The sequence below is a fragment of the Drosophila guanche genome, unplaced genomic scaffold (genome assembly GCF_900245975.1).
Source record: "Drosophila guanche unplaced genomic scaffold, DGUA_6, whole genome shotgun sequence".
Lineage (NCBI taxonomy): Eukaryota > Metazoa > Arthropoda > Insecta > Diptera > Drosophilidae > Drosophila > Drosophila guanche.
The window spans coordinates 1,080,666-1,104,904 of record NW_022995753.1 but is presented as its reverse complement, the minus strand read 5'-3'; the positions used below and the strand labels follow the sequence as shown (position 1 = coordinate 1,104,904).

General features: G+C 49.3%; 8 protein-coding genes across 13 annotated transcripts in view; all 8 read right to left on the bottom strand.

Moving 5' to 3' along the window:
- Positions 1-35: 35 nt before the first annotated feature.
- Positions 36-3,470, bottom strand: LOC117588730 (serine protease persephone). 5 transcript variants are annotated; one of them, XM_034280199.1, is made up of 7 exons: positions 3,163-3,470; positions 2,241-2,328; positions 1,987-2,170; positions 1,245-1,838; positions 740-1,112; positions 487-679; positions 36-424 (listed from the first exon to the last, which is right to left on the bottom strand). In XM_034280199.1, the coding sequence occupies exons 2-7, from the start codon at positions 2,305-2,307 to the stop codon at positions 60-62; spliced, it is 1,776 nt and encodes a 591-aa protein (XP_034136090.1). In that variant the 5' UTR covers positions 2,308-2,328; positions 3,163-3,470; the 3' UTR covers positions 36-59. The 5 variants fall into 5 exon arrangements, with proteins under 5 accessions (XP_034136090.1, XP_034136092.1, XP_034136095.1 ...); XM_034280201.1 differs by having other exon boundaries at positions 1,987-2,167; XM_034280204.1 differs by lacking the exon at positions 1,245-1,838 and having other exon boundaries at positions 3,163-3,456.
- Positions 3,471-4,023: 553 nt separating this feature from the next.
- LOC117588732 lies at positions 4,024-5,973 on the bottom strand. Its single transcript, XM_034280207.1, has 3 exons — positions 5,736-5,973; positions 4,782-5,677; positions 4,024-4,706 (listed from the first exon to the last, which is right to left on the bottom strand). Exons 1-3 carry the CDS (start codon positions 5,830-5,832, stop codon positions 4,164-4,166), a joined length of 1,536 nt encoding a protein of 511 aa, XP_034136098.1. The 5' UTR covers positions 5,833-5,973; the 3' UTR covers positions 4,024-4,163.
- A 209-nt stretch (positions 5,974-6,182) lies between these two features.
- LOC117588738 lies at positions 6,183-7,484 on the bottom strand. Its single transcript, XM_034280214.1, has 5 exons — positions 7,352-7,484; positions 7,099-7,291; positions 6,794-7,034; positions 6,594-6,735; positions 6,183-6,531 (listed from the first exon to the last, which is right to left on the bottom strand). The coding sequence occupies exons 1-5, from the start codon at positions 7,440-7,442 to the stop codon at positions 6,200-6,202; spliced, it is 999 nt and encodes a 332-aa protein (XP_034136105.1). The 5' UTR covers positions 7,443-7,484; the 3' UTR covers positions 6,183-6,199.
- Positions 7,485-8,015: 531 nt separating this feature from the next.
- LOC117588742 lies at positions 8,016-8,804 on the bottom strand. The gene is made up of 2 exons (XM_034280220.1): positions 8,446-8,804; positions 8,016-8,378 (listed from the first exon to the last, which is right to left on the bottom strand). The coding sequence occupies exons 1-2, from the start codon at positions 8,660-8,662 to the stop codon at positions 8,122-8,124; spliced, it is 474 nt and encodes a 157-aa protein (XP_034136111.1). The 5' UTR covers positions 8,663-8,804; the 3' UTR covers positions 8,016-8,121.
- Positions 8,805-9,820: 1,016 nt separating this feature from the next.
- Positions 9,821-10,519, bottom strand: LOC117588741. The gene is made up of 2 exons (XM_034280218.1): positions 10,220-10,519; positions 9,821-10,150 (listed from the first exon to the last, which is right to left on the bottom strand). The coding sequence occupies exons 1-2, from the start codon at positions 10,449-10,451 to the stop codon at positions 9,894-9,896; spliced, it is 489 nt and encodes a 162-aa protein (XP_034136109.1). The 5' UTR covers positions 10,452-10,519; the 3' UTR covers positions 9,821-9,893.
- Positions 10,520-11,750: 1,231 nt separating this feature from the next.
- The window catches only part of LOC117588731 (N-acetylgalactosaminyltransferase 7), a 12,948-nt gene continuing 459 nt past the window's right edge, over positions 11,751-24,239 (bottom strand). Inside the window, exons 1-3 of one of the 2 annotated variants that reach the window (XM_034280205.1) lie at positions 15,082-15,308; positions 14,536-15,024; positions 11,751-14,420 (exon numbers count right to left, since the gene is read on the bottom strand). In XM_034280205.1, coding sequence (XP_034136096.1) covers positions 12,850-14,420; positions 14,536-14,740 — 1,776 coding nt within the window. In that variant the 5' untranslated portion in view covers positions 14,741-15,024; positions 15,082-15,308 and the 3' untranslated portion in view covers positions 11,751-12,849. Of the gene's footprint in view, positions 14,421-14,535; positions 15,025-15,081; positions 15,309-24,239 lie in introns of those variants that run through there. The other variant, XM_034280206.1, reaches the window with a different exon arrangement.
- Positions 16,634-21,537, bottom strand: LOC117588727. The gene is made up of 13 exons (XM_034280197.1): positions 21,079-21,537; positions 20,954-21,003; positions 20,687-20,885; positions 19,568-20,612; positions 19,370-19,504; positions 19,074-19,291; positions 18,930-19,001; positions 18,576-18,859; positions 18,332-18,512; positions 18,018-18,272; positions 17,508-17,960; positions 17,267-17,443; positions 16,634-17,205 (listed from the first exon to the last, which is right to left on the bottom strand). The coding sequence occupies exons 1-13, from the start codon at positions 21,112-21,114 to the stop codon at positions 17,053-17,055; spliced, it is 3,258 nt and encodes a 1,085-aa protein (XP_034136088.1). The 5' UTR covers positions 21,115-21,537; the 3' UTR covers positions 16,634-17,052.
- The window catches only part of LOC117588735 (serine/threonine-protein kinase S6KL), an 18,174-nt gene continuing 16,050 nt past the window's right edge, over positions 22,116-24,239 (bottom strand). The window contains exons 8-9 of the mRNA XM_034280211.1: positions 22,641-22,949; positions 22,116-22,571 (exon numbers count right to left, since the gene is read on the bottom strand). Coding sequence (XP_034136102.1) covers positions 22,464-22,571; positions 22,641-22,949 — 417 coding nt within the window. The 3' untranslated portion in view covers positions 22,116-22,463. The remainder of the gene's footprint in view (positions 22,572-22,640; positions 22,950-24,239) is intronic.

Here is a 24,239-nt window from a genome sequence, read left to right as displayed (position 1 = left end):
GTCCAGGGATGGAAACACAAAATAAATCGAGAATCTTTCGTGGTCTTCAATTTATTGGCTCATATCCCGCCCGTGCCCAGAACATTGCCCGGCCAGACAATCTCCTCGATGTAGTCCAGAAAGGAGGCCACTCGTGTGTAGAGACCCGGCGTCTTGGTGGCACACCCGAACCCAGACGAGATGATGCCCACTATGGAGTACAGTCCGTCCTCGACATTGATGTCCAAGATGAGCGGACCCCCGGAGTCGCCCTGGCAGGCATCCGCCTTCAGATGCTTGGTGTCCGCCGCACACATCAGCGAATCGATGACACCCTGCTTCAGGGCACGCACGGTGCTCGGCTGCTCGGCAAACGACTCGTTGCACTTGTCCAGCGGCACCAGGTCAAGTGGGGCACGCAACAGGACCTTGGACCTGGAGCGACCTGTGCGGAGAAGTCCAAGGAGAATGAGAATGGAAAGCCACAATCGGTGGATCACTACTCACTGGTCAAGTTCATGGTTCCCCAGCCGGCCACAAAGAGCTTGGAGCTGAGTGGCGGATCCTTTGGGTCTGTGTGCAGGCACGCAGGAAAAATGTTGCTGTTGTTCGCGAAATTAACCTCCTCCTCCAGCTCCAGCAGGGCAATGTCATTGTACTTGCTGCTGCTGACGTAGTTCGGATGAATGGTAATATTTCTCTGCGAAAAGGAAACATAGATAGATGTGGGGGGGGAAAGGGCAGGGATCCGAATGCATACCAAGCCAATGTCCTGATATTGCTGTGCGGGATTCACGATATTCACGGTGCCCAGGCGAACGAAGACGGGATTGTTTTCCTCGCTGTTAACGCAGTGGGCGGCGGTGAGGACGAACCGACTGGAGATCAGGGAGCCGCCGCAACGATACTCGGGAGGTGCACCAAAGGTGCTGTACGCAATGGCCACCATGTGCGGATAGACGCCGGGATTGACGGGAATGCCCTCCAGGATGTGCACCGTCAGTCTGTTCTCCCCGAAGCGGCTTTGTATCCTCTTGCAGGCCACCACCGACGGACGCTCCTGCGGCACATCCACGCGAGAGTTGGGTGTGGCCGAGACGGGTGGTCGGGCCGTGGACGTTGTCTCCGCAATGCTGCGAACAAAACAGATGGTAAATGGCAGATGAATAATTGAAATTTGCTGCGAAAAGGGTTTTGCTGCCCCCCTGCCACCTGGCTGAGGCCAAACTGATGTCCAATGCCATTAACCCCAAAGTCAGACAAACCCGAACGGCAGCCTTGATGCCTCCGAAGGAACGATGCTGCTGCCTGGCTGTTCCTTTGCCTGGAAGCGGAAAGGCGCAAATGGATCGACCAGCGGCATCAGTGGGGACGGCGACAGTGCTTCCACCTCCCTGGCGGCCTCTATTTGCATCCCCTGCTGACGGAGCCTCTCGTTGACCACTTGGATCAGATTATTGCCGGATCCTCGCCGGTTTCCTCGGTGCTGATGTTCTCTAAACCTTGGATCGGGTATCGTCAGCGGCTTGTTGACTATTCTGGGCGCTCCCGCTGCATTCCAACCCCAAGGGCCCACGGATCGTGGCGTGGCAGTTGTCGTTGCTGGAAGAGGAGCGACTCCCCAGTGTCCTATGCTCTGGAATGGCTCTGGCTGCGTTCGCATGGCCTCGTGGGTTCTGCCCTCTACCCTGCCCGTGGGCTGCTGAGGCACGAGGCTCCGGGGCGTGCTGAGCATCTGATTGAAGTCGAAGAAGCTGTCGCTCCGATCCAGCCTACTCTCCCGGCTCTGCTCTGGGCTTGTGTCGGGTAGAGTCGAGGATGAAGGTGCTGCTGCTGCTGCTGTTCCTTTCGAGCTTTGGCTGTGGGATGGGGTTAGTGGAGTTAGTAGAAGATGTCGGTGGGTGGGCTAACGGTGGAAGCGGGGCATGCAACATCACTTGGCGCACAACACAGGACGACACATGGAGGCAGGAAACACACACACAGGAGGGATGCTCATGGGCTTACTCATTGGGGCAGCAGGGCTTTGTGGGGCAGCAGATGATCTCCTCGCGCGGCCCGAGGCCACAGCTGGGCACTTCGCTGATGGTGAGGATGCCCGACTTGATGTAGCCGTCGACGAAGGGCTCGCAGGTGGATGAGGAGCGGCAGATGCCCGGCCAGTTCTCCTTCACCATGCATTCTTCGCCTTCTGAAACAAGCAAGAGGCTACAGTACAGTGGCTGCCACAGAGTGGATGGGATGGGATGGCAGGCACATACCCTCGCCTGCTGTGTTCAGGCCACAACTGCCGAGCAGAAGGAGGCCCCAAAGCAGCGGGGCGAACATCTCTCACCGCAGCTGGAGCTCCTGCAAAGCATTCAAGAAGCAAAACATGAGAATGAGAACGAAAATGAAAATGAAAATGAAAATCAAAATCAACAACAACGGAGAGGAGACTGCGCCATAGGAGAAATGTGTTCTTTTGTCTCAACATTGGGAGCTGGTCTTACGGCTGATTGTGAGTATAATGAACCTGGCATTGACCCACAATCTACCAAAACAGAACTGGGTGAAAATAGCGACTACAGGGGGAAAGCCATTTCAGTGATAGTTTCGGGAATTTCACAATCCTACGGCAGACGATGCCCTGAGTCGCTGCTGATTCACTCCGGGGGCATTACGTTCCCGTCGCTGTTCGTCTGACATTTCACCATCGATACAGGTACAGATACGGACATGCTCTGGGCTCTTTTCTTGCTTTTGTCTGCCTGATATCAAGCACTAATTTCATTTTGACGAACACCCAAAAAGGGGGCATCCAACCCGCCCATTGATAACGAAGCAAAAACCCACCCACCCGGGCAGGTCGAGAGATACTTCAAGAGCAGGCGAGACGATCTGTCTGTAATTCTCTGTCTTGTATCAGAAATTATTGTGGAATGCTCTGTCAGACTCTTGCTTGATCTTTTGTATCTTATTTTGATCCCTTTGCTCCCTCTTTTGGTCCATGGCGTGCTGAATCGATTCGAATCGCAGGAACACCAAGCACATTACGGAAATAGTTTTTGATGCATGCAATTCGTTCCCTTTCCTGCCCTCCCCCCTCTCTCTCTCTCTCTCTCTCTCTCTCTCTCTCTCTCTCTCTGTCTCTTCGGTGCATCCCCTCGTCATTTTGCGTCCACTTTGCCTTATCAAACACACCTTTGACACGACCTTTTTTTCGGTTTTTGATAACGAAATAATTACTGGCACAGCCTGGCGCGGGCTCGGTATAAAGCAATCAGGCACAAAACTCAATTGAAAAGAAAAGCACAAACAAAGCGCAGCACAGCACAGCAAAAAAAAATACAAATAAAAAGAAGAATACAAAATAAAAATAAACCAAGAGACGATCAACAATGCTGAAAACCGGTGGCTATCGCAGAACGAAACTCTCGTTGGACACGGAGCGAAATGTATGATGGAAAGGCTGACTGGGGCGACCGATCGGTAGCTCAACGCCGAAACAACTGAAGCTAAAGCCCAGAGCCAGAGCCCAGAGCCCAGAGCCCAGAGCAAGAACCGAAGCCGTGCCAGGCCGGAGACTGGACCGGACGGGCAGCTGATATCAGCGAAAGATGCCAGCTACTCTCCCGCTGAGCGATGGACCGGTTTTTGGCACCAGCTCTTCGCAGAATCGAGCTTCAACGAACAGAATACAAAAGTGGAAAAAGCACAAGAGTTAAAGCGATAGAGCGAGAGAGCTGTAATTAAAGAGTAAACGAAACGAAACTGTGACTCAGAACGAGCGATGGCCATGGGGTTTGGGTTTGTGTTTGGGTTTGAGTTTGGGGAAATGCACAGCGCCTGCAGGAGATACAATTCCAGGGGATTCCATTAAGCTGAGTCTTGACTGTACCACAGTCATGAATCACAGCAAACTTTGTTGCCAGAGATTACAGAGAGAGAGAGAGAGAGAGAGAGAGAGAGAAAGCGCGAATCGGTATTTCCAATGCGCTGGAAACATTCGATGAGCTTAGATGAGATTTTTGCATGGTGTGTGCACACTGACCGATGAATGAATACTTGAATGAAACTGGAGCATTCTTTCGTTTTTGGGCATTTGGTCTCTCTCTTCTCTACACATGACTTAAACAGATTCAACAGTTTGTACTAACTAAACTTAAGTAACTACGACTTGGAGACTGGAACTACGACTACAACTACGACTGCTGCTGCGGCTGCGGCTGCGGCTGCTGCTGCTGCTGCTCCACGAAGAGCGTCAGCTGTGGGCTGAGCAGGTTCGTGTAGTACATGACACGTGCCTCGCACTCAACGCCCGTGGGCGTGGCAATGCCCAGGACACAGCGACTGGCATTGGGCCGCACCAGATGGAGCACGCTGCCGACGGTGCCCGGGCAGGGGGCGCAGGAACTGGCGTTGGAGATGCGCTGCAGATCCGTCTCCGGCTGCTGGGGCTCCACGCAAAGGTGCGAACTGGGCAGCTCCTGCACGCTGCCATAGTTGGGCAGATCGCCGCATGCCCAGGTGGGACGCAGCCGCATGGGCATCTCGTACAGCGGGCAATCGGTCTCATCGCCCTTGCCCCAGCCGACGGCCACCAGGCGACCGCTAACCTGCAGGCGCGTCAGCTCAAACTGATTGCAAATGGGCGCCACACTGACATTCCCAGACGCCGCACTGCCCAGCATCAGTGGCTCCTGCAGCCGCATCAGAGCCAAATCCCGGCGGAACTGTGCCAAGCGCTACACAGAGAGAGAGAGAGAGAGAGAGAAAGGTTTAGAATGTTAGATATCGCGAGAAGTGTCCACAATGCTTACCACAATGTCCACCAGATAGTCCTCGTCGACGTCTACGTCCCGCATGTCTGCCACGCCGAATACGGCATGGCTGGGCCGCTGGCAGCCGGCGGCACTCAGCAGGAGCTGCGGTGTCAGGACAATGGCGGCGCAGTGATGAAGATGTCCATCGAAGGCGGCATTGAGATGGGCCAGCGCCGCCAGGTGCCGATAGTGGGGCAGCAGTGCATCCGCTCTGGCAATGGCTGCCACCTCGCGAGGATCCAGCGCCTGGGGCACCGGAGCACGCGTGGGCAGCGGGACACCCAGGCGCACACCTGTCTTGACCTGGCCACGCGGCTGCAGTGGCAAGTTCATGGGGCAGCAGATGATCTCCTCCCTGGCACCATCACGGCACGTCATGAAGTCCTCGTCGCGCAGTCGGCCCTGCGACAGCAGCGGCTCCACGCTGGGGCAGGCGGACACGGCCCGGCACACGCCCTCGTACAGCGGAGCCCTGCATTCCGCCCCCTCCTTGGTGTCCGGATAGACGAAGCTGTCACGCGCCGGTCGCCGTGTGGACTCTATGGGGTTCAGGACAAAGTCGCGATCCGTTTGGAAAATATCCAGCCAAGCATCGCCGCCAGACGCTGCCGTTGTTGTAGGTGTCGGAGTGGTTGTGGTTTTCGTTGTGGTTGTTGTTGTTGTGGTTGTTGTTGTGGTTGTTGTCGTTGTTGTTGGAGTTTCGCTGCGCACCTCCATGGCCTGGTCAGCCGCCTCGAGTGGACAACAGATCTTCTCGCCGCGACTGGTGAATCCGCAGCCCTCGATTGTCTCTGCGGTGAGTCGTCCAGCCTGGATGTGCGATGGCAACGTCTCGCACTCCTCCGACGGCTGGCAGCGGCTGCGGTAGCCCGTGGTGGGACAGGGGTCACCAGCTGCAAATAATCGATCGTATAATAGAATTGATAGTAATGATCGACAGGCTCGACGCACTCTCCAAGTTAACGTAAGCTTCGCAGGCGCGATCCAGCCAGAGGCTGGCCAAGATCAGCAGCGCTGCGATTGTGCCAGAATTCCCTCGACGTAACATTGCCCGGGGCGATCGCTTTTTGTTTTTGTGTTTTTATTGTGCCAATTGTTGATTGAATCGATTTGGAATTGTTGTCGTTGTTGCTGCTGCTGTTGCTGCTGTTGCCGTTGGGCGTTCGATACTGACCGAACGACTGCGCGGCTCTCGATCAACTGACAGCTGACGCTCTGCTCTCCCCCGAACTGGTCCGGCAAACCGCTGAGCACTGAACAGAGAGAGAGAGAGAGGGAGAGGGAGAGCAAAGCACTTTGAGATGCGGAAATGATGCTGTAGACGGGGAAAGAATGCCTGTTGGGGCAGGGAAAGACACGCGGAGAGATCGATTGAGACAATATTTATTGCATGCAAATTCCAGTTGATCCTGATCCTAGCTCCTGTTGAGGAATCTTCTGTTGCTGGGGCCGAGCAGGCTGGTGTAGTAGAGCGGATGCGTGGAGCTGGTGCAGGACTTGCTGGTGGGTGTGGCAATGCCGAGCAGGCAGACGCTGCCATCGCGCCGAATCGCATGCAGGCCGCTGGCACTGCCGCGCAGGCAGTCCACACAGGCTCCGGGCGTAGAGCTCTGCCTCTCCATGCCGGGTGTTACGCACAAGTGATTGTTGGCGTCGATGCCACTGAGGGGACGATTGATGCTCACACGATCGCAGGAGTGGAACGTGAAGATGGTCACCTCCTTCTCGAACCACTGACAGTTCTCTTCTGTGGAATTCAACTAAGATAATAAAAGCTGGAGCTGGAAATCTGCACTGATGTGGACTCACCGTTCTTCTGGGAGAAACCCACAGCCACCAGCTTCAGTCGATTGTCCACGTCCGCCTGACTACAGATCTCCGCAATGAACTCCCTGCCGTAGCCATTTCTCATGCGGATCAGCACGAGGTCGTTGTTGTGGTGCGTAATGTTCTGTGACGAATATTTGGCTCAGACTAGATACATATCTAGAGACTCTTTTGCGCCTCACATTGATCTCCTGGATGTCCTTGAAGGGCTCTTCTATGCCCAGCTGCACATGGTTGGGGTCTGCTATCACGGAGCCAACGCATGCGGCTGAGCTGAGAGCCAAGTTCTCCTTCAGTAGGAAGGCCGTGCAGCGAAAGATTTGCGAGTCCAATGTCACTGGATTCAAGTACCGCAGCGAGGCCACATGGGGATAGAGCCTACGCCCACGTTCGGACATGTATTCGGTGTGGGAGAGCGGTCTCCTGTGGAGGAAACGCACCTTTAGTCTTGGCCATTGATTGTGTCAATCCTGAAGAGTAAGCCCACACAAACGTCGTCTGCATGTTGGGCGGTTGTTTGGGGCAGCAAACGAGCTCCATGTAGGCGCCAATTCCGCACTGCACCACCTCGTTCAGCGTCAGTCTGCCCGAACTAATATACAAATCGACATTGGGACAGTTCTTGATGCCCAGGCAGCTGCTGTCTGGGTAGCCGGGAAGACTGGGACACGCTTCCCCCTCTAGTTGAGTGGATGGAGGAGGGATTAGTCTGTTGATATGGCACAGAGTTCTGAGGGTACCTGTAAGCAGTTGCGATAGCCTGGGATACTGCACAGCGGCGACCGTCATGACCATGGCCATCAGCCAACACCCAAGTCCCATCCACGCCATCTTCCGTTGGCTGTCGTACTCTTCAGAGAACCGAGAACTGAAAGCTTTATGCCCATAATCGCGACATAAAAGTATATTTTATTATATTATATATTCTGTGTATCACAGGCTAAGGCTTATCAGCAGCCTCCGATGCAGCAAATATTTGCCATATATAAATGATTGACAGTGGGAATTAATTCTCAATAATTGACAGTTGGATTTTGCCAGTTTGAAGACTAAAGAACTGAATGATAAGATTGTGAGAGAATATCAACTAATTGCAGATTGTGTGTGAGTCTTGTTTTGAGTTCATTATTCATCAGCTGTCAGTTGCCAACTAATTTTGGTGCACTGCAAAAATGACCCATAGCCGAATGGCACTACTAAATCAACCCAATGGCATTCCAACTCACTCCTGTGATATGTGAGAGTCTGTTGGTTGGGTCTCTCTTATCTATTGGATCACATGATCCATTGTGGAGCGGGTGAGTTCTTTCTCCCCTGAAACAGTTTTGATGGGTTTCCGAAATGTTTGGGTTCGAAATTGTTTCTTTAATTTGAAGGATCTAAAGCTAGTAATACTACTGCAAGTGGGGCTGCGGCAGGACGATCACAGTTGGATTCCAAGCGAAACTTTTATTCTTGCTCTCTATACTGATCTGAAGGAAGTTCTGATCTGAGGGGCGATCTACGCCCTCTAGTATCCATAGAAGAAGGTCTCGTAGACGAAGCTGCGCGTCAGGTTGGAGGTGAGCAGAATCTCGGCTGTGGTCGCTCCGATGCCACCTCTGGTCAGATAGCCGCCGGCATCGCTGGCCGTCGTATCCACGTATATCTCAATGCAGGTGAGGGTCACGCCCGTGCTCGATCCTGCGGGATAGCTCATCAGCACCTCAATGTCCACGGCGGTGGCGAAGCTCTCGTCATCGTAGTGATTCACCACCAGGCGATCGCCTAGGGAAAAGGATTGGTTAGGATCAGGATCGCCAGATCACAGCCAGAATCGTTCGTTCAATCTCACCTGAGATGCGTTCACCGGCGGTGAAGACAATGTTTCCCTTGGAGTGCTTCACCTTGTTCAGCTCGGAGAGCTGAGCCGTTGGATTGAGGGTGGTGAAGCGGCTGTCGTCCGTCACCGGAGTGATGTCCGTGTAGTAGAGATCACTGGCGCGGGCATGTGGCTGGGCCAGCACCGTAGCCATCGCCAGGCACAGGAGCAGGGCCAAATGCAGCGACATTACAGACCTCAAAGTTCACTGAATAAAGTTCACAGACCGAAAAAACAACAAAACAACAAAAAAAAGAAGAAGTGCGGCTACGGTCGTGTCTGTGGAGTGGCAGTGCTCTAATGCCTTCCGTTTCTCTGTGGGGTTTGGGTGTGCCTTAGCTGCGGGTCGCTTGTTTTATATGCCCGTCCTTATCGGCGGTCAGCCACACAGATAAGGCGCGACAATTCGAACGATAAGCCCTGGAATTGGCTATGGGCTCCCCAGCTCCCCGCTCATAATTTCCCATAATTGCTCCCGCACTCGTATTGTTCCTTGCACAATTTCTATAAATAGGCCAAAGAGTTTTCGAGTGGCTAATCGGCATATCGCATCCCAACGGATCGCAACGGATCTAATTCAATCGTAGGAACACGCTGCCGTGAAATTGACGATTGGCTGAAGACGTGTGTTGATGATTCACTGATTCACTGCCTGAATTTTGGCAACAGGATACATATGTACATATGCCCTCTGGCAATCTTTTGCTTCAAACTTTCAATGTGCGTTGTGCGATAATTGATTTTGTCTTCCCTGTGTATAGTGTATAGGTTGTGTTTGTTTGTTTATTTGCTTATTAGCTGGCTGGCTGGCAATCTTAACCTTGATATGCATAATGGCAAACAATCTAATGAACAAATAAACCAATCAACAAACTGAATTGCTTGTTCGTCTACGCAAAATGAGTCGTGCCCAGTCCCAGTCCCATCCCCAGTCCCTGTCCCTGTCCCTGTCCCTGTCCATGTCGATTGGGAGAAGTGGATACTTTCTGCATTTCTCAGACCTGCCAGGGTATTCCCTGGAGTTCTTTGAATGACGCAACACGGAATTCCCATCGCACACATGTCGTAGATCCACAAAGATCTGGCTGAATTTCTGTTCGTTGCCAGAACCCAATCGGACAGTCCCCGATCAGATTCTGATTCAGATTCAGTTGCTAGATTCTGGCGAGTGGCTGGCACAGATTTACGGCAATGACTCTGAGGTCTACTTCAAGTGGAAGGCGCGTGAGCAGCGACGAAAACAATTTCAAATTAAATCAAAAGATTAACCAATACCCCTCATCGCTGGTGGATGGGTGATATATGATCCCGCCATGTCGTTTGCCATTCAATGATGAGTTGTTGCTCGTTTCACTTTCAAACATTTATAGATACATATATTTGGTGTCATGCGACATGGTCAGTGGGGGCGGCATTCGATCCTACTTCTGGCCATAGTACTGGGCCTGGTAGGAGAAGTTCCGGGTCTGGCTGGCCTCCAGAATGATCGAAATGAAGCGCTGTCCAATGCCGCCGGCCACCACGTAGGCGTTGCCCTCGCTGTTGTCCTGTGTGCAGATCAGCTCCACGTAGGTGACAATCGCTCCGACGCCCTCCTCTGGGTATGTCAGCTGCACGCTCACATCCTGCGAGCTCGGATACGAGAAGACATCGGCGCCCTGGGCCACCAAGCCGTCGCCTGAGAGTATGCAACGATTAGTCTCGATCGCAGCCTGCTTTTGGGTGGTGGGGCAGGATCACTACTTACCGGTGGTGCGAGAGCCGAGAGTGTAGCGCACAGACTCGACGCCGCCGCGAGCGATGGCCGGCTGCTTGGCCAGACGCTGTATCTTGAGCCCCGGCCGCTGGGCGGCAAACGAGCGCACATCCTTGACCACGGTGATCTCGCGCAAGGTGGTGCCATCCAGCTGGCGGGCGGGACTGGCCGCCACAAGGCAGCCGAACAGGGCCACCACCAAACAGAGACTCAGCTTGCACATGTTGAGAGGGGATTGCTCTTGAAGATCTTGAAAAAGGTTGCTCCTGCAGTGGTTGCGGCGAATGTAAGTCGCGTAATGATAGCCAAGGTCTGGCTGCGTTTACTATTTATACTAGGCACCTCCGACTAAGTGGAGAGGTATTTGATTTGATTCGCCTTTTCGGAGTGACACACCCTCCCCGCTTCCGGCTTCGGCTTCGGCTCCGGCTCCGGCCACAGCTGCGACGGCAGCGTCGAAGCCTCCTTATCGCCCACTTGCCAATTTCGAGTGAAGCAACTGACAATGTGGGATTAGACACAGGAGAAGAGCGGCCGTCAAGCCGACGTGGGGAATACATTGCCAGCAGCTGAGCAGTGCCAGAGGTTGCCACATATTTGGGTATTGGGCTTACCCGGTGGAAGGGTAGCCGCAATAACACTGATAACACATCCCCACGTCCCGCCCCAAGCCCACTTCACTCAATTAAACGGAACAATTTTGGTGTTATTGCCTTCAGATCTAATCAAGGGTTCCACTCCGCCGCCCTCCCCTACGATAGGCTCGTGTTTAGCCTGGAGATAACAGGTCAGACCCATCGGTAGACCCAGCAGTCAACAACAAACACACTCGGAGAAGAGTTCTGTTTTGATTGAGCGATGGAAATTTAACGCAACCTCATGGTTGCCCCGTCAACACCCTGGCTACTACTTCGCCCACCCGATCATGCCACGAAAGTTGTTTCCCAGAACGTTCCTATCTGCAGTGGACTTCCCTGGAACTCAGCAACAATTCGAGCAACTTCTGGAGGGTTGGCCGTGCTCTCCACCAACAGAATTACCAATCGCATCGGACCCAAATTGCCAATCGATGTTGTTGTCTTGATTCCAGTATCAGTTCTGAATCATTTGCTTAAATTAAGACTCACTTGTGGTTCCCATAATAGCAGAGATATTACCCAAACCTTGGGGACATATACATTACATAGATGCGTACATAGATGGGAAAATAAATGTACTACATTTGGGTGGCATTTACAAGGTAAAGAGTTTAGAAAACGTTTTTTATTTCTATGCTATTATTCAGACTTATTCGATAACTCTAGAGTTACATTTCAATGTAAAATATTATTTTCAAAAATCGTACAATATAAGCAGTACCGTTAGATGTTGGCCAGTCGACAAGTTGATCGAATTTCGATATCGAATATCGATTGCTTAGTACAAAGGGAATAACCGAGAACGAAAGAATGAGATGAGAAAGCTTCTCTCTCTCTCTCTCTCCCGCTGGTTGATTGGATACCGGACTGGACGACTTGCCTGGAATGTGACAGCATCAGCATCAGCATCATCGAAATATGGGAAGTATCTGTAAATCTGTATCTGTATCTGAATCGGAATTACAGGAATAGCATATACGACTAAGCATAATTACATTGTTGTGTTTTGTTTTGTTGTGTTTCGCGTGTTTTGGGTTGGCAATCATTAAGCATTAAAACAATCTGCGACCCGTTGTCATATTCTATGTGTATACTGTTATCTCTATTGCACAACGACTTCTCTCTCTCTCTCTCTGTCTCCCTCGTTTTCATCTCCATCAATCGCATTCTCCCACACTCTGGCGCACTTATAAAACATGACATGGAAGGACATGGACATGGAAATCCCTCTAGCCTAGCGGCCCTAGTTCCTGATTGTGGTTCTTGAATAATTAATTGAATGTAATGTTTGCTGGCAAGCTTTGCAATCCCCTAATTCTACATGTAGCTAGTTCACGTTTCCAATTCAAATTTCGATTATTTCTCTACCAACATTCAGACATAAAGTTGATCTTGAAGATCCTTAAAAGTACTTGACATGGCTATTATAAGTGACTACGAATATTGAATGTTTCACGAGTAACAAGACATATTTGTAAAATGGTTTTGATAATGAATTGCCATTGAGGGTTTTGAGATTATATTGTACAATATTTAGGGGGGGTGTTTACGCCCCTCATATTCTCTTCTCACAATTCGATTTGAAATCCTTAATATCGTTTTATCGATTCTTTTTGTGGTTGCTTTTGAGTTGTGTGTTTGAACCTAATATTGCCATGGCATTTGATGCCTTGGTCGGACCAGGGCCACCTGCCGAATGAGATGCCAGTCTCCTGTCATGTGCCTCCTGCCCTAACAGTGCGTGTGTGTATATGTGTGTCTATGTAAATGCGCTATAAAACCAACAACAATTCCATTTCTCATTTCTCATTTTCACTAAATTGCTTTTGTCTAAAATCTGCCTCCTGCTCTGACTCTGGCCCTACCCTCTCCACGACAACTTCCACGCGCTCGACCTTGGTGAAACCCTATTGAGATTTTTGCATTAGCTCCTCCGCTGCGTACTCCTCCTACTGTTCCTGCACTTGCTTCTCCTCCCGCTTTTTACCAGCGTGGACGTATCTCCTTGAATAACCATTGCTGGTAGCTATCGTTGACATCGCAGTGGCCCAGCGTGAGCTGCTGCGTGGTAGGGTGCAGGGCCATGCATTTCTTGTGGACGCGATGCATGAGATGCTTGGTGTGGTCGTTGTACTGCCAGGGTCCATCGACGGTGCCCAGGCGGCAGACGGCCAGCTTAATGCCCTGGCGATCCGCCTCGACGCAGCGTTCACCGACGCCCAGCTGGCCGGCTGCATTCAAGCGGGCAAGCTGGTTGTTGCCGCCGCCGTGGCAGTAGGTGAGACCCATAATGGCCGGTGGCTGGTGGCCCATGGAGTCCAGGCAGCCTTCGGAGGCCACCGATCGCAGCTCGCCCCAGTGAAGGTTGGCCGGCAGGCCGGGGAACTTGTCATAGACGTCGTAGGCGATGTTGTCCATAAACCACTGGAACGACTTGCAGCCGAGTCGCTTCTTGAGGGCCAGCTGCTCCGTGATGTCGCCCATGTCCAAGTAGCGGGCGAGAGGCTCACGTGTATAGAAGTACTCCTTATGCGTGTCATCGAACCAAGTCTCGATCACGCGCTTGTAGTTGATGGTGATCAGCGGGCCCTTCTTCTTGCTGGCCAGCTTGCCGAAATTGTAGGGCATGAAGCCGCGGTAGACGTGGCCGACGCGTGAGCATGGCACCCACTCGATGCTGCCGCCGCACTGCCAGATCTTGAAGCTCAGCTCGAAGTTCTCTCCGCCCCACACCAGCAGGCCGGGGTCGTAGGCGCCCAGCTCCAGGAAGTACTCGCGATTGATGGCGAACAGCCCGCCGGCATGCGTCGGACTGCGGTACGGTTCCGAGTTGTGAGCTCTTCGTCGCTGCTCGCGGCGTGGCACCTCGTTCTCCTTGTACAGCATGCCCCACTCGAAGATGCCGCGGAAGTGGTTGTCCGTCCCGTACACGGGCCGGTACTCGAAGTTCTTGTGGTCGATGCCATCGATAATGGGCACGGTCATAACGGTGCGGTCCCGGTAGATGGGCGCCAGCAGCGGTGGCAGCCAGTTGAGATTCACCTCGCAGTGGGCATCCAGGAAGACAATCACCTCACCAGTCGCCTCCATGGCGCCGCGGGATCGCGTCCGTATCAAGCCCTCACGCTCCTTGTTTCGTATGATTTTCACCAGGCCATTGAATTGCTTCGAATACTCGTCCAGGTGGCTGCGAAGATCCTCCTTGTCCGAATAGTCGTCCACGAGGATGATCTCGTGGAGCATGTGCTTGGGCGAGCGGTCAATCACCGAGTGGACGGTGCGCATCAGCACCGAGAAGCCCTCGTTGTGGAAGACAATGATGACGCTGGTGCGTGGCAGGTCGTATGGGTAGTCCCAGTGCCTGCACTCCTCGAGGCGCGTGTCGCGCACCGATCGATGCATGGAAATTTCATTGGAGCAGGCAATGTTCATTCCATACTCCATCTCGGAGTCATCCGCAACGTTCTTCTTGTCCGGCGACAGGCTGTGGGCCTCCCCATTCTCCCCTGGTCCACTACGTGGCTTCAGATCTTTCGGCTCGAAGTTGCCAAGGCCTGTGAAAATATGTGTTTAGTGCATCTTACTCGAATTGGGCAGCAGTTGTACAAACAGCACCCAATTGCATTTGCTTACCGGTGGCGATATTTGCATAGACAAATGTTGGCTTACCTTCTACTAGCTTGGGCACTTCGTGGGGCCGACCCTCCAGACGCTGGTGACTGAATTTGGGCCCGCCAAAACGGGAGTGATAGGCCTCACCGACGCGCTTATGGTGGTCGCTCCAGTTGGCCAGGAGATAGAGCAGCGGCAGGATGACCAGCAGGCAAAGGGCCACTCGGCATATGCGGCCGCTGCGGATGTTGCTAACACGCATCTTTGTACCAGAACTCAATTCTATCTGCGATTCTGTTGACGTGTCTAAGCGAGCGGCTACGCGGCCACCAATGTAAGAGCTAACAAAGCCAGCCAGATGCCGACACCGCACACCGTGATTAGAGCAAGTTAACGCCTCGCTTTGCCTCGCTCACGTAGAAGAGCGCAGCACCACACAACACAACAACGAGAAGCGGCTCAAAGAAGAATTTTCGGTTCAAATGGCCGCTGCCGCTGCTGCTGGCGCTGACGCTGCTGAGTTGGTGTGCGTATTTAACTGTGTGCCTGCATGCGTGTCTGTGTTAGAGAGAGAGAACCACCAGGTGATCAAAAGACTCTCACCGACAATGACAAGTGAGTGAAGCGGCTCGAAAGAATTACTGGACGTCCAAAGGCGTATTCTAATTGCAATGGGATGCGGATCGCTTTGCCAGATCCAAGGTTTGTACACGCCGAACCGCTATGTCAGCCACGCCGCTGTGACAAACGCTTTTATAAAAGCAATGTTAATTCAGCGGTGTAAACGTAAACAAAAAATAAATGTTCAACTGGTCACACGTCAATCTAAATTACGTTCAACTCATTTTTGCGTTTGTATGAGCGTTATCGATAAATCAGCTAAAAAATATCAAAAGTACGTAAGAAGCAAACAAACATAAAACAGTGTTGCCAGTTATCATGCACTTTGGCCACTTTGGTCATACTGGGAACAGGGCACATTTGAGTGTAGGGCTTTACCGGTAAAATTAATTTATTTATAGATAAATAAGATACAAGTTCGAGCCCCCGAATGATGCACAAATGATGTACACACTGATTTTAATTTATTTCATTTTTCAGAATTAATAAGACCCTTTTTTTGGTTTGTGTTCTGTTTTGTTAAAAATACAACAAGAAATGTTTTAAGTACCTATAATAATCAATTATAAACGTAATGTTTGTACACGAATGTTTAAGTCATTATTATGTACATATAGCACATAGGATAAAAATACAAATTATAATTATTGTTGGAAAATAATCTGTGTTAATATATAAGCTGTGATTTGATCGTAATGCATGTACAAAAAGTACACATTATGCATATTTTTCTGAAGATAATGGAATACCAGAAACAACTGACCCATTAACGGACCGATCCAATTCACTTTCTTTTCTACGCACAGATTACTGGCACTTAAATGTTTACCAATAAGTTCTCAGATCACTGGTACAGAGAGCCTGCATTGTTAATTACATTTCGTTACAGTTTTGTTTTCAGTTACAGAACTACAAGTTTCTAACTATCAAATCAGACTACAAGTATTTTATAGGCCTAACACACATCTTTGGAAATTGGGTTCCGGGTCCCAGTCAATACACCGAAACAAAAACAGTTTACAGATTATAGTTAACAGTTAATAGTTACAGTTACAGATCATAGTTACAGTTACAGTTACAGTTACAGTTACAATTACAGTTCGTTAAACGCTAAAGAAGTCAAGTCCAATCGAGTAGTACACACATTTTAGGAGTTTTTGTTTTGTTTATGTTTCCGGTAACATAATTTGTAATACCAATGTTAACGTTAATTTTAATGTTAATCTTTTACAAATTTCATAAGTGTTTTACCATAACAAACACAGTAGTAAGTAGTAGTAGATATTACCTCGCTACAATGTAAATGTCAAAAATACAAACACATTCGGGAACCGCATAGCGAAAAACATGAGCATCGGTCGGTCCATCGAATGCGAATAAAATACTATGCAATTTTTATAGTCGAAGATATACAATACACAATACCAATACCAATACCAATACAATATCTATAAGTTCATTTTTGCATTTATAAAAATTCTTTACTCGTACATCAATTAATTTTGGAGACAAAATTTCATTTTTTCAATTTCAATGTATCTTTTTTCTTTGTTTGCATTTTGATCAAAAGTACATTTATGAATAATACCTATCGATAATGATCAAAATGATTTCTATCTACAATACGTATGGTTTTTGTTTTCTTTTAGTGAACTAAATAAAATTGTTTTGTTATTAAAATCAGGTCATTTTCTTTGCCATTTCTTTTTTTGGTTTTGAATTTGTTTTTGGCTTGATTAATGCTACTGAGACCAGAGTCCAGAGTGAAAAGTCCTAGTACATATTTAGCCTTGTGCATCCCACCATTTCCTTAATGTTTCCCCATTACCCTATACTCTTTCCCATTGTTCATCCGTGTCACGCTTACAGACTACCATTTTCGATTCCCGAAGTCTTCTAGAATTATCACAAGAAGTTGGCATTCGTCGTGTGTTCTGTGGCGCTTTGCCGGCGTCACATGTAGGATGGCGATGACTTGCGGGAACGCGAACGTGGCTTTGATGGACTCTTCAGGCTATGTCGAGAACTGCTGCGCGGCTTAAAACCACGATCATTCCATGGCTCCGAAACACGACCGAACCAATGTATTAAATCCATTACCTCTAGCTGAAATCAGTTCAAACAAAAGATGAGCTTCAATGTGCATTTCAGTTGCTACTCCGCTCACCTGTAGGGTCTGCGGCAATTCCTTAAATATTTCGCACTTGGTCAGCTGTGAATGCTGCGATAGAAATGACAGGCATTTCGATTTCAGTGCCGTGGCCATGTATCTATCCGCAATGCCCAGCAGACAGACCACCGAGTCCTCGTCAATTAGCGAGTACAGAGTATTTTCGCACAGTTCCTATAGAGGCAGAAAGTTCTCAGTTCAGAGCTTAAAGGGAGGCAGGCGGCCAGGAGTCACTTACTTTCAGATCATCTATTGAATAACGATCTGCCAATAGCATGAGCTCACAAATCTGTTCGGCACCCACCGTACGATCAATGGGTGCACCATAGAGATAAAGCAGCAAACGACGAAAGATCACCGGCGAGGTGTCTGTGATGATCACTTTCCGATTGATGGACTCCTGCATGCCGGACATTAGCGCCTTCTTGAACCATTCGCAGCGTGCAGCGACAATTACGCGATGCGCCTTAAAGCTGTGCACCTGCAACGCCGCTGATGACGAAGGTTCACCACCGTCAATGGATGTTGTTATGGCCTCTGTGTCCACAGCATTACCGCTGGCTGCATGCAGCGTATGCACCTCAAACTCCATATCCGCCAGCTGCGTGGAGTGCAGCAGCCGGAGTGCATTCTTCGAGAGATTGCTGTTGGCTGCCGTTGGTGGCTCGCACAGATGACGAATGAGATTTAGCTGAGATTTGAAAGAGATTAGAGATTGAAGTGATACAAAGAGTCAAGCGGGACAAACCTTAATGCTTTTGTAGTCATAGTAATGCTGATGATTGAGCAGCAGCTGATGATCCGCATCGGTTAGGCCCACATTTAGATTATTCTCATGATCGGCCATTTTCAAATCGCTTGGCCCCCCGCTCGTGCCGCTGTCCAGTAGCCCCAGCTCGATGAGGGATTGCGTAAATTCCTGTTTATGCACCAGCAAACATATCTGACTGATGGCATCTCTCAGGGCACTCTTGTGATCCAAAAGTTTTGCTATAACGCCATTCTGTGGGGGGAAGTACATATTTAGATTGCAGCTATTGGTTTGCTATGATGTTCACTCACTATTTGACTGGTGGCCAGCTTGAAGCAAAATTTAAACTCTTTCCAACCCAATTTGTCGTCGAGGCGATCGGATAGGTTCTCCACTATAAAAATGTAGGCTGGAATGTCGACAATAAGCTGCTCCATATTTTGATTAATTGTACTAATCTTGCTGAGGAAATCCATCTCGCAGAAGGTTGTTCTATACAATTATTAACATCAATTTAGAGTAAAATAGTTTCCAAAGCTCTGGGATGGTAGTTACTTTTTATCATTAATTATATCGAGGGCAGCCACAATCCGTCCATAAATGTCACGCATTTTACGCACTTCGTACATGTAGAGCACAAATTTCAAATCATTCTCGGCCGAGCTCAAACGCTTCTTGTCCATGTGATTGTCGTAGAGCGTCAGACCGACGGGTGCGCCGCGCCGTGGACGTGGCGATGGATCAGCACCGCTTGACTCCACATAATGCAATTGCATGACAATGGCATCCTCAGCCTGCTGCTGTTGCTGTGGCAATTCCAAATGCGAGCACTTAAGGTCCTAAAAATGACAGAAGGGAACAATCAGCTGGGCAGCTACCAGAAGTCATTATTCAGAACTCATTACATACCTTGCACATGATTTCCAGCGAGTTTTTGATTTCCTCTATCACAGCAGTTAATACAAATAATGTTGATTCAATCTGTGGAACACAAAAAAAAAAAACAGTGGCTCCTGTCAAGACTTTGCCATGTGAAAATTCTCTGTGACTCACTTCAGGTACTAAATAGTTCACCAATTCTGCCTTCTCCTGCACTGTAAGGCCCACAAATACACCCAGAACGTTGCGTAAGAGCTGCTGCACTTGTGACATGAATATTGGTATGCGACTGCGAATATATTTGACAATTTCATTCTTTTGGTAGCGCGTCATGTGCGTGTGTGTGGCATCCGTGATGAAAATATTACAGAATTGCAGCACCTTGGCACAACCTAGAGAAAGCGAACAAACGCAGAATGAGTAAACTATGAGCAAGTTATCTTATAGCTATATGGCAGACGAGATCTTACCTATGGCACAATCACGGAATGCATCCTGAAACGTGCTGCACAGCTGGGCGGGCTCGTGTGAAATGCTCACGGGATTGATGCGCTGTATGACACGATTGAGTATGCCATGTAGATTCATAGTCACATTGACCACAACTGAAACAAGGATCAGAGAAGTTAGATCACTATAGAACTGTTGGCTGGTTGACTGCCACTCACATTTCTTGAGTTTCATCAGCCTCAGGTACTTGCGCGTTGGCTCCACCAATTTGGTCAGCGATGGCTGCGATTCGGCAAAGTTGATGAGCTTCTCGCAAACATCCTCCTCGAGGTCCGGCAGCATAGACTCCGTGTACAGCCAGTGGAGGATGGGACTTAGGAGGAATGTGGGCAGATTGCACAGCACACCCACGGGCGTCAGTGGCGACGATGGCGGCGTGTCCATGGAGCTGGGAAATGGTGAGGGGCTGCGTGCACGATATGGCGACAACGGCGGTCGCCTAATGCTGCAGACAGCAAGGCCGGCGCTTAGTCCGCCAGCTGGCAGCAACGGTGATGGCGTTGGCTGTATTATTAGATCCTGACAGAAATTGAATATATTCTTGCAGTGGGACTGCGACGTTTCCAGATGCGAATCGGAGTGCGAAGTGGGTGGAAAACGATACATGCCGCCGCCGCCGCCGCCGCCGCCTCCGCCACACTCAACGCTGAGCAGTCCCGTGCCAGTGCCCGTACCCATGCCGATTGCTGGCTCTGAGTCATTGCCATTACTGAGGCAGTTGAAGCTGCTGCTGTATTGATGGACTCGTTGCGCACCCAGACCCAGGCCCGAGAGCGTCTGGAAATCACAGGGTGGCTGTAGATAAATGGGCGATAGATTCAAGCGCGGCAATGACTTTTGATGCTCATCCTCGCCGGCGGGTGCCACAGAAATTCGTATGGGATTGGGTGTATTGGGACCGCTATGACAGTGGCCAGCACCGACACCACTCTTGACCACTTGTCGAGCTGATGCTGGCGCGCTATTGACGCACATGCTGCAATCGAATCCGTTGAGGCGTAAGATGGAGGCATGCAGCGCATATTCCAGACCGCTGGCACTCTTAACCACCACATCGCTGAAGTAGGACTCCTGCAGGGCCTCGCCAAAGCTCAATTGTTGCTCCTGGCCAGCCGCCTGGCCATCCTGCAATCGCTTGCACTCGACGGCATACCAATTCTCGCAGCTAAGCACCAGCGTATCAGTCGGCGTTAAGGTGTTGGTCTAAGCAATAACAATAAATGCAATAAGATAATTAATCACCAATTTGTACTGTATTTTGTTGGGGTTTCACTCACGCTAAACTCAATGCTGTGACCGGCAAAGGCACCAAATACGAGCCGAGGATTCGTTTCGTGCACATCGAAGGTCTCGCAGCTAAATAAAACACTCGCCGAATCGCCGCAGTAAGTGCCGCAGTCTTGAGTTTCAGGTATCGGACTGACCAGATCATTATACCATGTAATATCGCTCGTATCATCCAGTCGAAACTTGATGCTAAACAAATAAGTAAATAAATTGATGCCAAAATGCAAACAATTGCAGTCGCTGGTCTGTTGACTCACCCCTCTAGGCCGGATAGCTCACGCTTGCCCTCAAAAGTGCAGCAGACAATCTGTTAAGTAGGCAAAAAATATGCAAGGGGTGGTGAGTGTTGTTGCGGGGGCGGTGCGGGGCTAGCTCTGCTTACCTCCCAGGTGCCGAGAAATGTGTGCACCAGCGACATATTGGCTGAATGTGTCTCTGTTTATTCCCTTTCGCCTGTGATTTATATTTTATGCAGTTTCGAAAATCTTTGGCATGTACATACATCCATTTGAGTGTACATACATACTATGCATGTACATGCATACATACTTATGTACTTCTGAGAGCTTCAGCTGCACTCTGTGGCCACGCTCCCTCGCTCGCTCCTCCGCTCCTCCGCTGCTCCTTTTTGTTTTGCTGCTCCTCTTCTTTCACTTTTTGCACAAGTCGAAAAACGAATTTTGGGAACTGTTTGTTGTTTTTCACGTATCTAAATGTACTTAAAGCACGTGTGTTCTAGTCTGTGCTAGTGTGTGTGTGTTTGCATTTATTGTTTAAGAATTTTTGTAACTGCGCTGCCGCTGTTGCTGCTTGCTGGCTCTCTGCAACAATTTCCAGCAAAGCCACCAGCAACTGCTGCTCCACTCGCTCGCACGCTTCAGTCGGTCTCTCTCTCTCTTTCTCTCTTGCTTTGGCTCTGTCTCCCTCTCCCGGTTCTTCGCTGCTTCTGCTGCTGCCGACGACCTTGCGCCAAGAGAGCCAAGCCAGACAGAGAGAGTGAAAGCTTTGAAGCAGCTGTTGAAGCTTTTATTCATCCCCCAAAAAGAGTGCGTGCGTGGGTGAAACTTTTTAAATATTTAGCAAAAGGAAACGGGTACCAAAAGCACGATAAAATATGAGTTTTTTTTTGCGTAGAAATCTATCAAGAACTTTTTCGCATTCCTAAAGAAAGTGCCTCCTTCGAATGCATTTCATGGGTCTGCACAATCGCATAGATATAATAAAAACTTACCCTTACATTTTAGTTTAATTTCATTAATATGCCCCTTTAGCTTGACCAATAACGACACAACATTACTCAATTGTAAAATTTGTTCTAATTATTCCAATAAAAAACAACAATTTGGGAAAGTCCACCAAACAATAGCCAACAAAAATATTCTATAAAGATGTTTAAAAGTACAAAAACAATGATTCGGAGGGATCTGGAAAGTTAAACAAAGCTAATTAAAATGCTTTAAAATTATTCAAAGATATTTAAAATAATCAAAAATAGTGATTCCTGTCGATTTGGAATTATTCAAAATTAATCACTGTGATTTTAACTGATTCAAAATGATTTAACCTGTATTAAAATGCATCAGAATGATTCAAAGTTATTTTAAGTGCTTAAGAAATAAGATTGGAAAGTAAGATCTGCGTCGGATTCGAGGCACATTCTGTGGTCCCGATGGGTGTACTCTCCCGGAGCAGGTTTTCGAATTTTGTAAATATGGCTGAAGGAGCTGCAGCTGCAGCTCATGTTCGTCGCATAAAAAGTGTCTCCTGTCAGAAGTCCTGGAATGCTTTGATCGCCAACTGGCTGGCTATTGGATCAAACTGGCTGTCCTCATACACTCGTACGCCATCCCGTTTGATAATCTCTAGCGGCGAAAGCTGTACAAACAATCAAAATAAGGTCAGCAATCCATCTTCAAGGATCCATCATCCCTGAATGCAACTTACGCTCAGCAGCTGCTTGGACGTCAATTTGTAGCCCTTGTATAGCGCTATCCTTTGCAGCGCCATTACACTGCGTATGCGCTGTCGCGGCTCAATTTCAAGCAACTTTCGCAGCACATCCTGACCCTCATGGCCGAGCTGGTGCACCGCCTCGGGCAGAAAATCTTCGCTCTCTTCGCTGCTCCGCCTGTCCTGCAGACAGCCATTGATCTGGGCAATGGAGGGGGCATTCGATAGCCCATCGGCCGTATCGGCCGTGTCCAAACTCTGCTCTCGACGCTGGCGCATTAAATATTGCTTAATGTTGGGACACTGCGTTTGGAGAGTGAGCAGAAGAGTTACCAATTACCATTAGCGTTTCCAATTTTAGAACCAAGAATGGTTGGCAGAGACCACACTATAAATAGAAAATAATAAACCGGCCCTGCAAGCGTGGCAAGCAAGGGAGCCACTGGCAACTTGCAACCTGCAACCTGCAACCTGTTATGCTTATTGATTGGTCTGCGTCTGCTCCTGCTCCTGCTGTTGGATGGTTCAAACGAATTTCAATTTTAAACCACAAATTCCGAGTATTAGTCAGCAGCCATGACACACGGAAATCACATGAAATCTGCTGCCACAACTGACTCTAGCTTAATCATTATCTAAACAGTGGCACGCAAATACGCAAATCAAAAAAACGTCAAATCAAATCAGATCGGTGACAGAATGATCTGTCATGGGCTGTACAAATAATTAGCCAGCAACTTGGGCATAGCACCGAAGCGAGTATGCCCTTGTAGGAGGCTCCTCTTTCTGAGTCAGAGTTTGGCTAGAGAGTCCCGCTGCATGAGATGAGAGTTGAGTTGAGTTGAGATACAGACACAGATTTAGCTCCTCCACAGCTTAGCTTTTGGGCTCTGCTCTGGGGGGAGGGCTCCGGCACTAATGCATGCAAATTGAATTCAATTAGCGACCGACTACGACTACGACCACGACCACTTTCAAAATAGAAATAGAAAAGCAAACTGTGGTTGCGGCTTGCGAAATGTCGCTGTCCGTTGTGGATTTATACCCTACAAAACAGAGAGAGAAATTGGGCAAAATAAGTGCACAAATAGGCAGCAGAAGGCAAAGTGCAGTGCATGAAAGTGCACAGAGTACTTATATGCTCTGCTCTTACTGGGAGTGTACATTGTGCACCATTTCCCAGTTGGAATTTTAAGGCACAAAATTGCAGCATTTGTTATGTAAAACAGGCACTTGCTGACACTGAATTAGCAGCTAATTAAGTAGATAATGCTGCTGGCTGCACTTGAAAATAAGCTGAGGATGAGGATGAGACTGAAGCTGGGACTGAAGCTGAGACTGAAGCTGATTATGTGCTGGGAGGGTATTCCATGCACTTGAACTTAACCAATTAGCAACCCCAGGAATTATAATAATCTGCCCCATCCCAGAGAGTGTTCAAGCGTTGCTAATGCATGACTCAATTATCAGACGCAGTTCTGGCCCAATAAAAGTCAACGTGAGGGCTTGGATGGATGTGGAGTACACGTGCACTCACCCAACACCCTTGCAGATCTTTCACACATAATCTACGTTTACATCTGAATCTGGATC

Excerpts from the sequence above, each read along its gene's own strand:
- LOC117588738 (XM_034280214.1), bottom strand. The coding sequence starts at position 7,442 with ATGGCGTGGATGGGACTTGGGTGTTGGCTGATGGCCATGGTCATGACG. Across the intron at positions 7,292-7,351 it reads GCTATCGCAACTGCTTACAG|AGGGGGAAGCGTGTCCCAGT; the intron begins GTACCCTCAGAA and ends CCACTCAACTAG. Across the intron at positions 6,736-6,793 it reads AGGACATCCAGGAGATCAAT|AACATTACGCACCACAACAA; the intron begins GTGAGGCGCAAA and ends TATTCGTCACAG.
- LOC117588732 (XM_034280207.1), bottom strand. The coding sequence starts at position 5,832 with ATGTTACGTCGAGGGAATTCTGGCACAATCGCAGCGCTGCTGATCTTG. Across the intron at positions 5,678-5,735 it reads AGCTTACGTTAACTTGGAGA|CTGGTGACCCCTGTCCCACC; the intron begins GTGCGTCGAGCC and ends GATTATTTGCAG. Across the intron at positions 4,707-4,781 it reads ACTATCTGGTGGACATTGTG|CGCTTGGCACAGTTCCGCCG; the intron begins GTAAGCATTGTG and ends CTCTCTGTGTAG.
- LOC117588730 (XM_034280199.1), bottom strand. The coding sequence starts at position 2,307 with ATGTTCGCCCCGCTGCTTTGGGGCCTCCTTCTGCTCGGCAGTTGTGGC. Across the intron at positions 2,171-2,240 it reads CCTGAACACAGCAGGCGAGG|AAGGCGAAGAATGCATGGTG; the intron begins GTATGTGCCTGC and ends TGCTTGTTTCAG. Across the intron at positions 425-486 it reads GGGAACCATGAACTTGACCA|GTCGCTCCAGGTCCAAGGTC; the intron begins GTGAGTAGTGAT and ends TTCTCCGCACAG.
- LOC117588742 (XM_034280220.1), bottom strand. The coding sequence starts at position 8,662 with ATGTCGCTGCATTTGGCCCTGCTCCTGTGCCTGGCGATGGCTACGGTG. Across the intron at positions 8,379-8,445 it reads CGCCGGTGAACGCATCTCAG|GCGATCGCCTGGTGGTGAAT; the intron begins GTGAGATTGAAC and ends CCTTTTCCCTAG.
- LOC117588741 (XM_034280218.1), bottom strand. The coding sequence starts at position 10,451 with ATGTGCAAGCTGAGTCTCTGTTTGGTGGTGGCCCTGTTCGGCTGCCTT. Across the intron at positions 10,151-10,219 it reads TCTCGGCTCTCGCACCACCG|GCGACGGCTTGGTGGCCCAG; the intron begins GTAAGTAGTGAT and ends GCATACTCTCAG.
- LOC117588727 (XM_034280197.1), bottom strand. The coding sequence starts at position 21,114 with ATGTCGCTGGTGCACACATTTCTCGGCACCTGGGAG. Across the intron at positions 19,505-19,567 it reads GCTGATGAAACTCAAGAAAT|TTGTGGTCAATGTGACTATG; the intron begins GTGAGTGGCAGT and ends TCCTTGTTTCAG. Across the intron at positions 18,513-18,575 it reads GATATAATTAATGATAAAAA|AACAACCTTCTGCGAGATGG; the intron begins GTAACTACCATC and ends ATAATTGTATAG.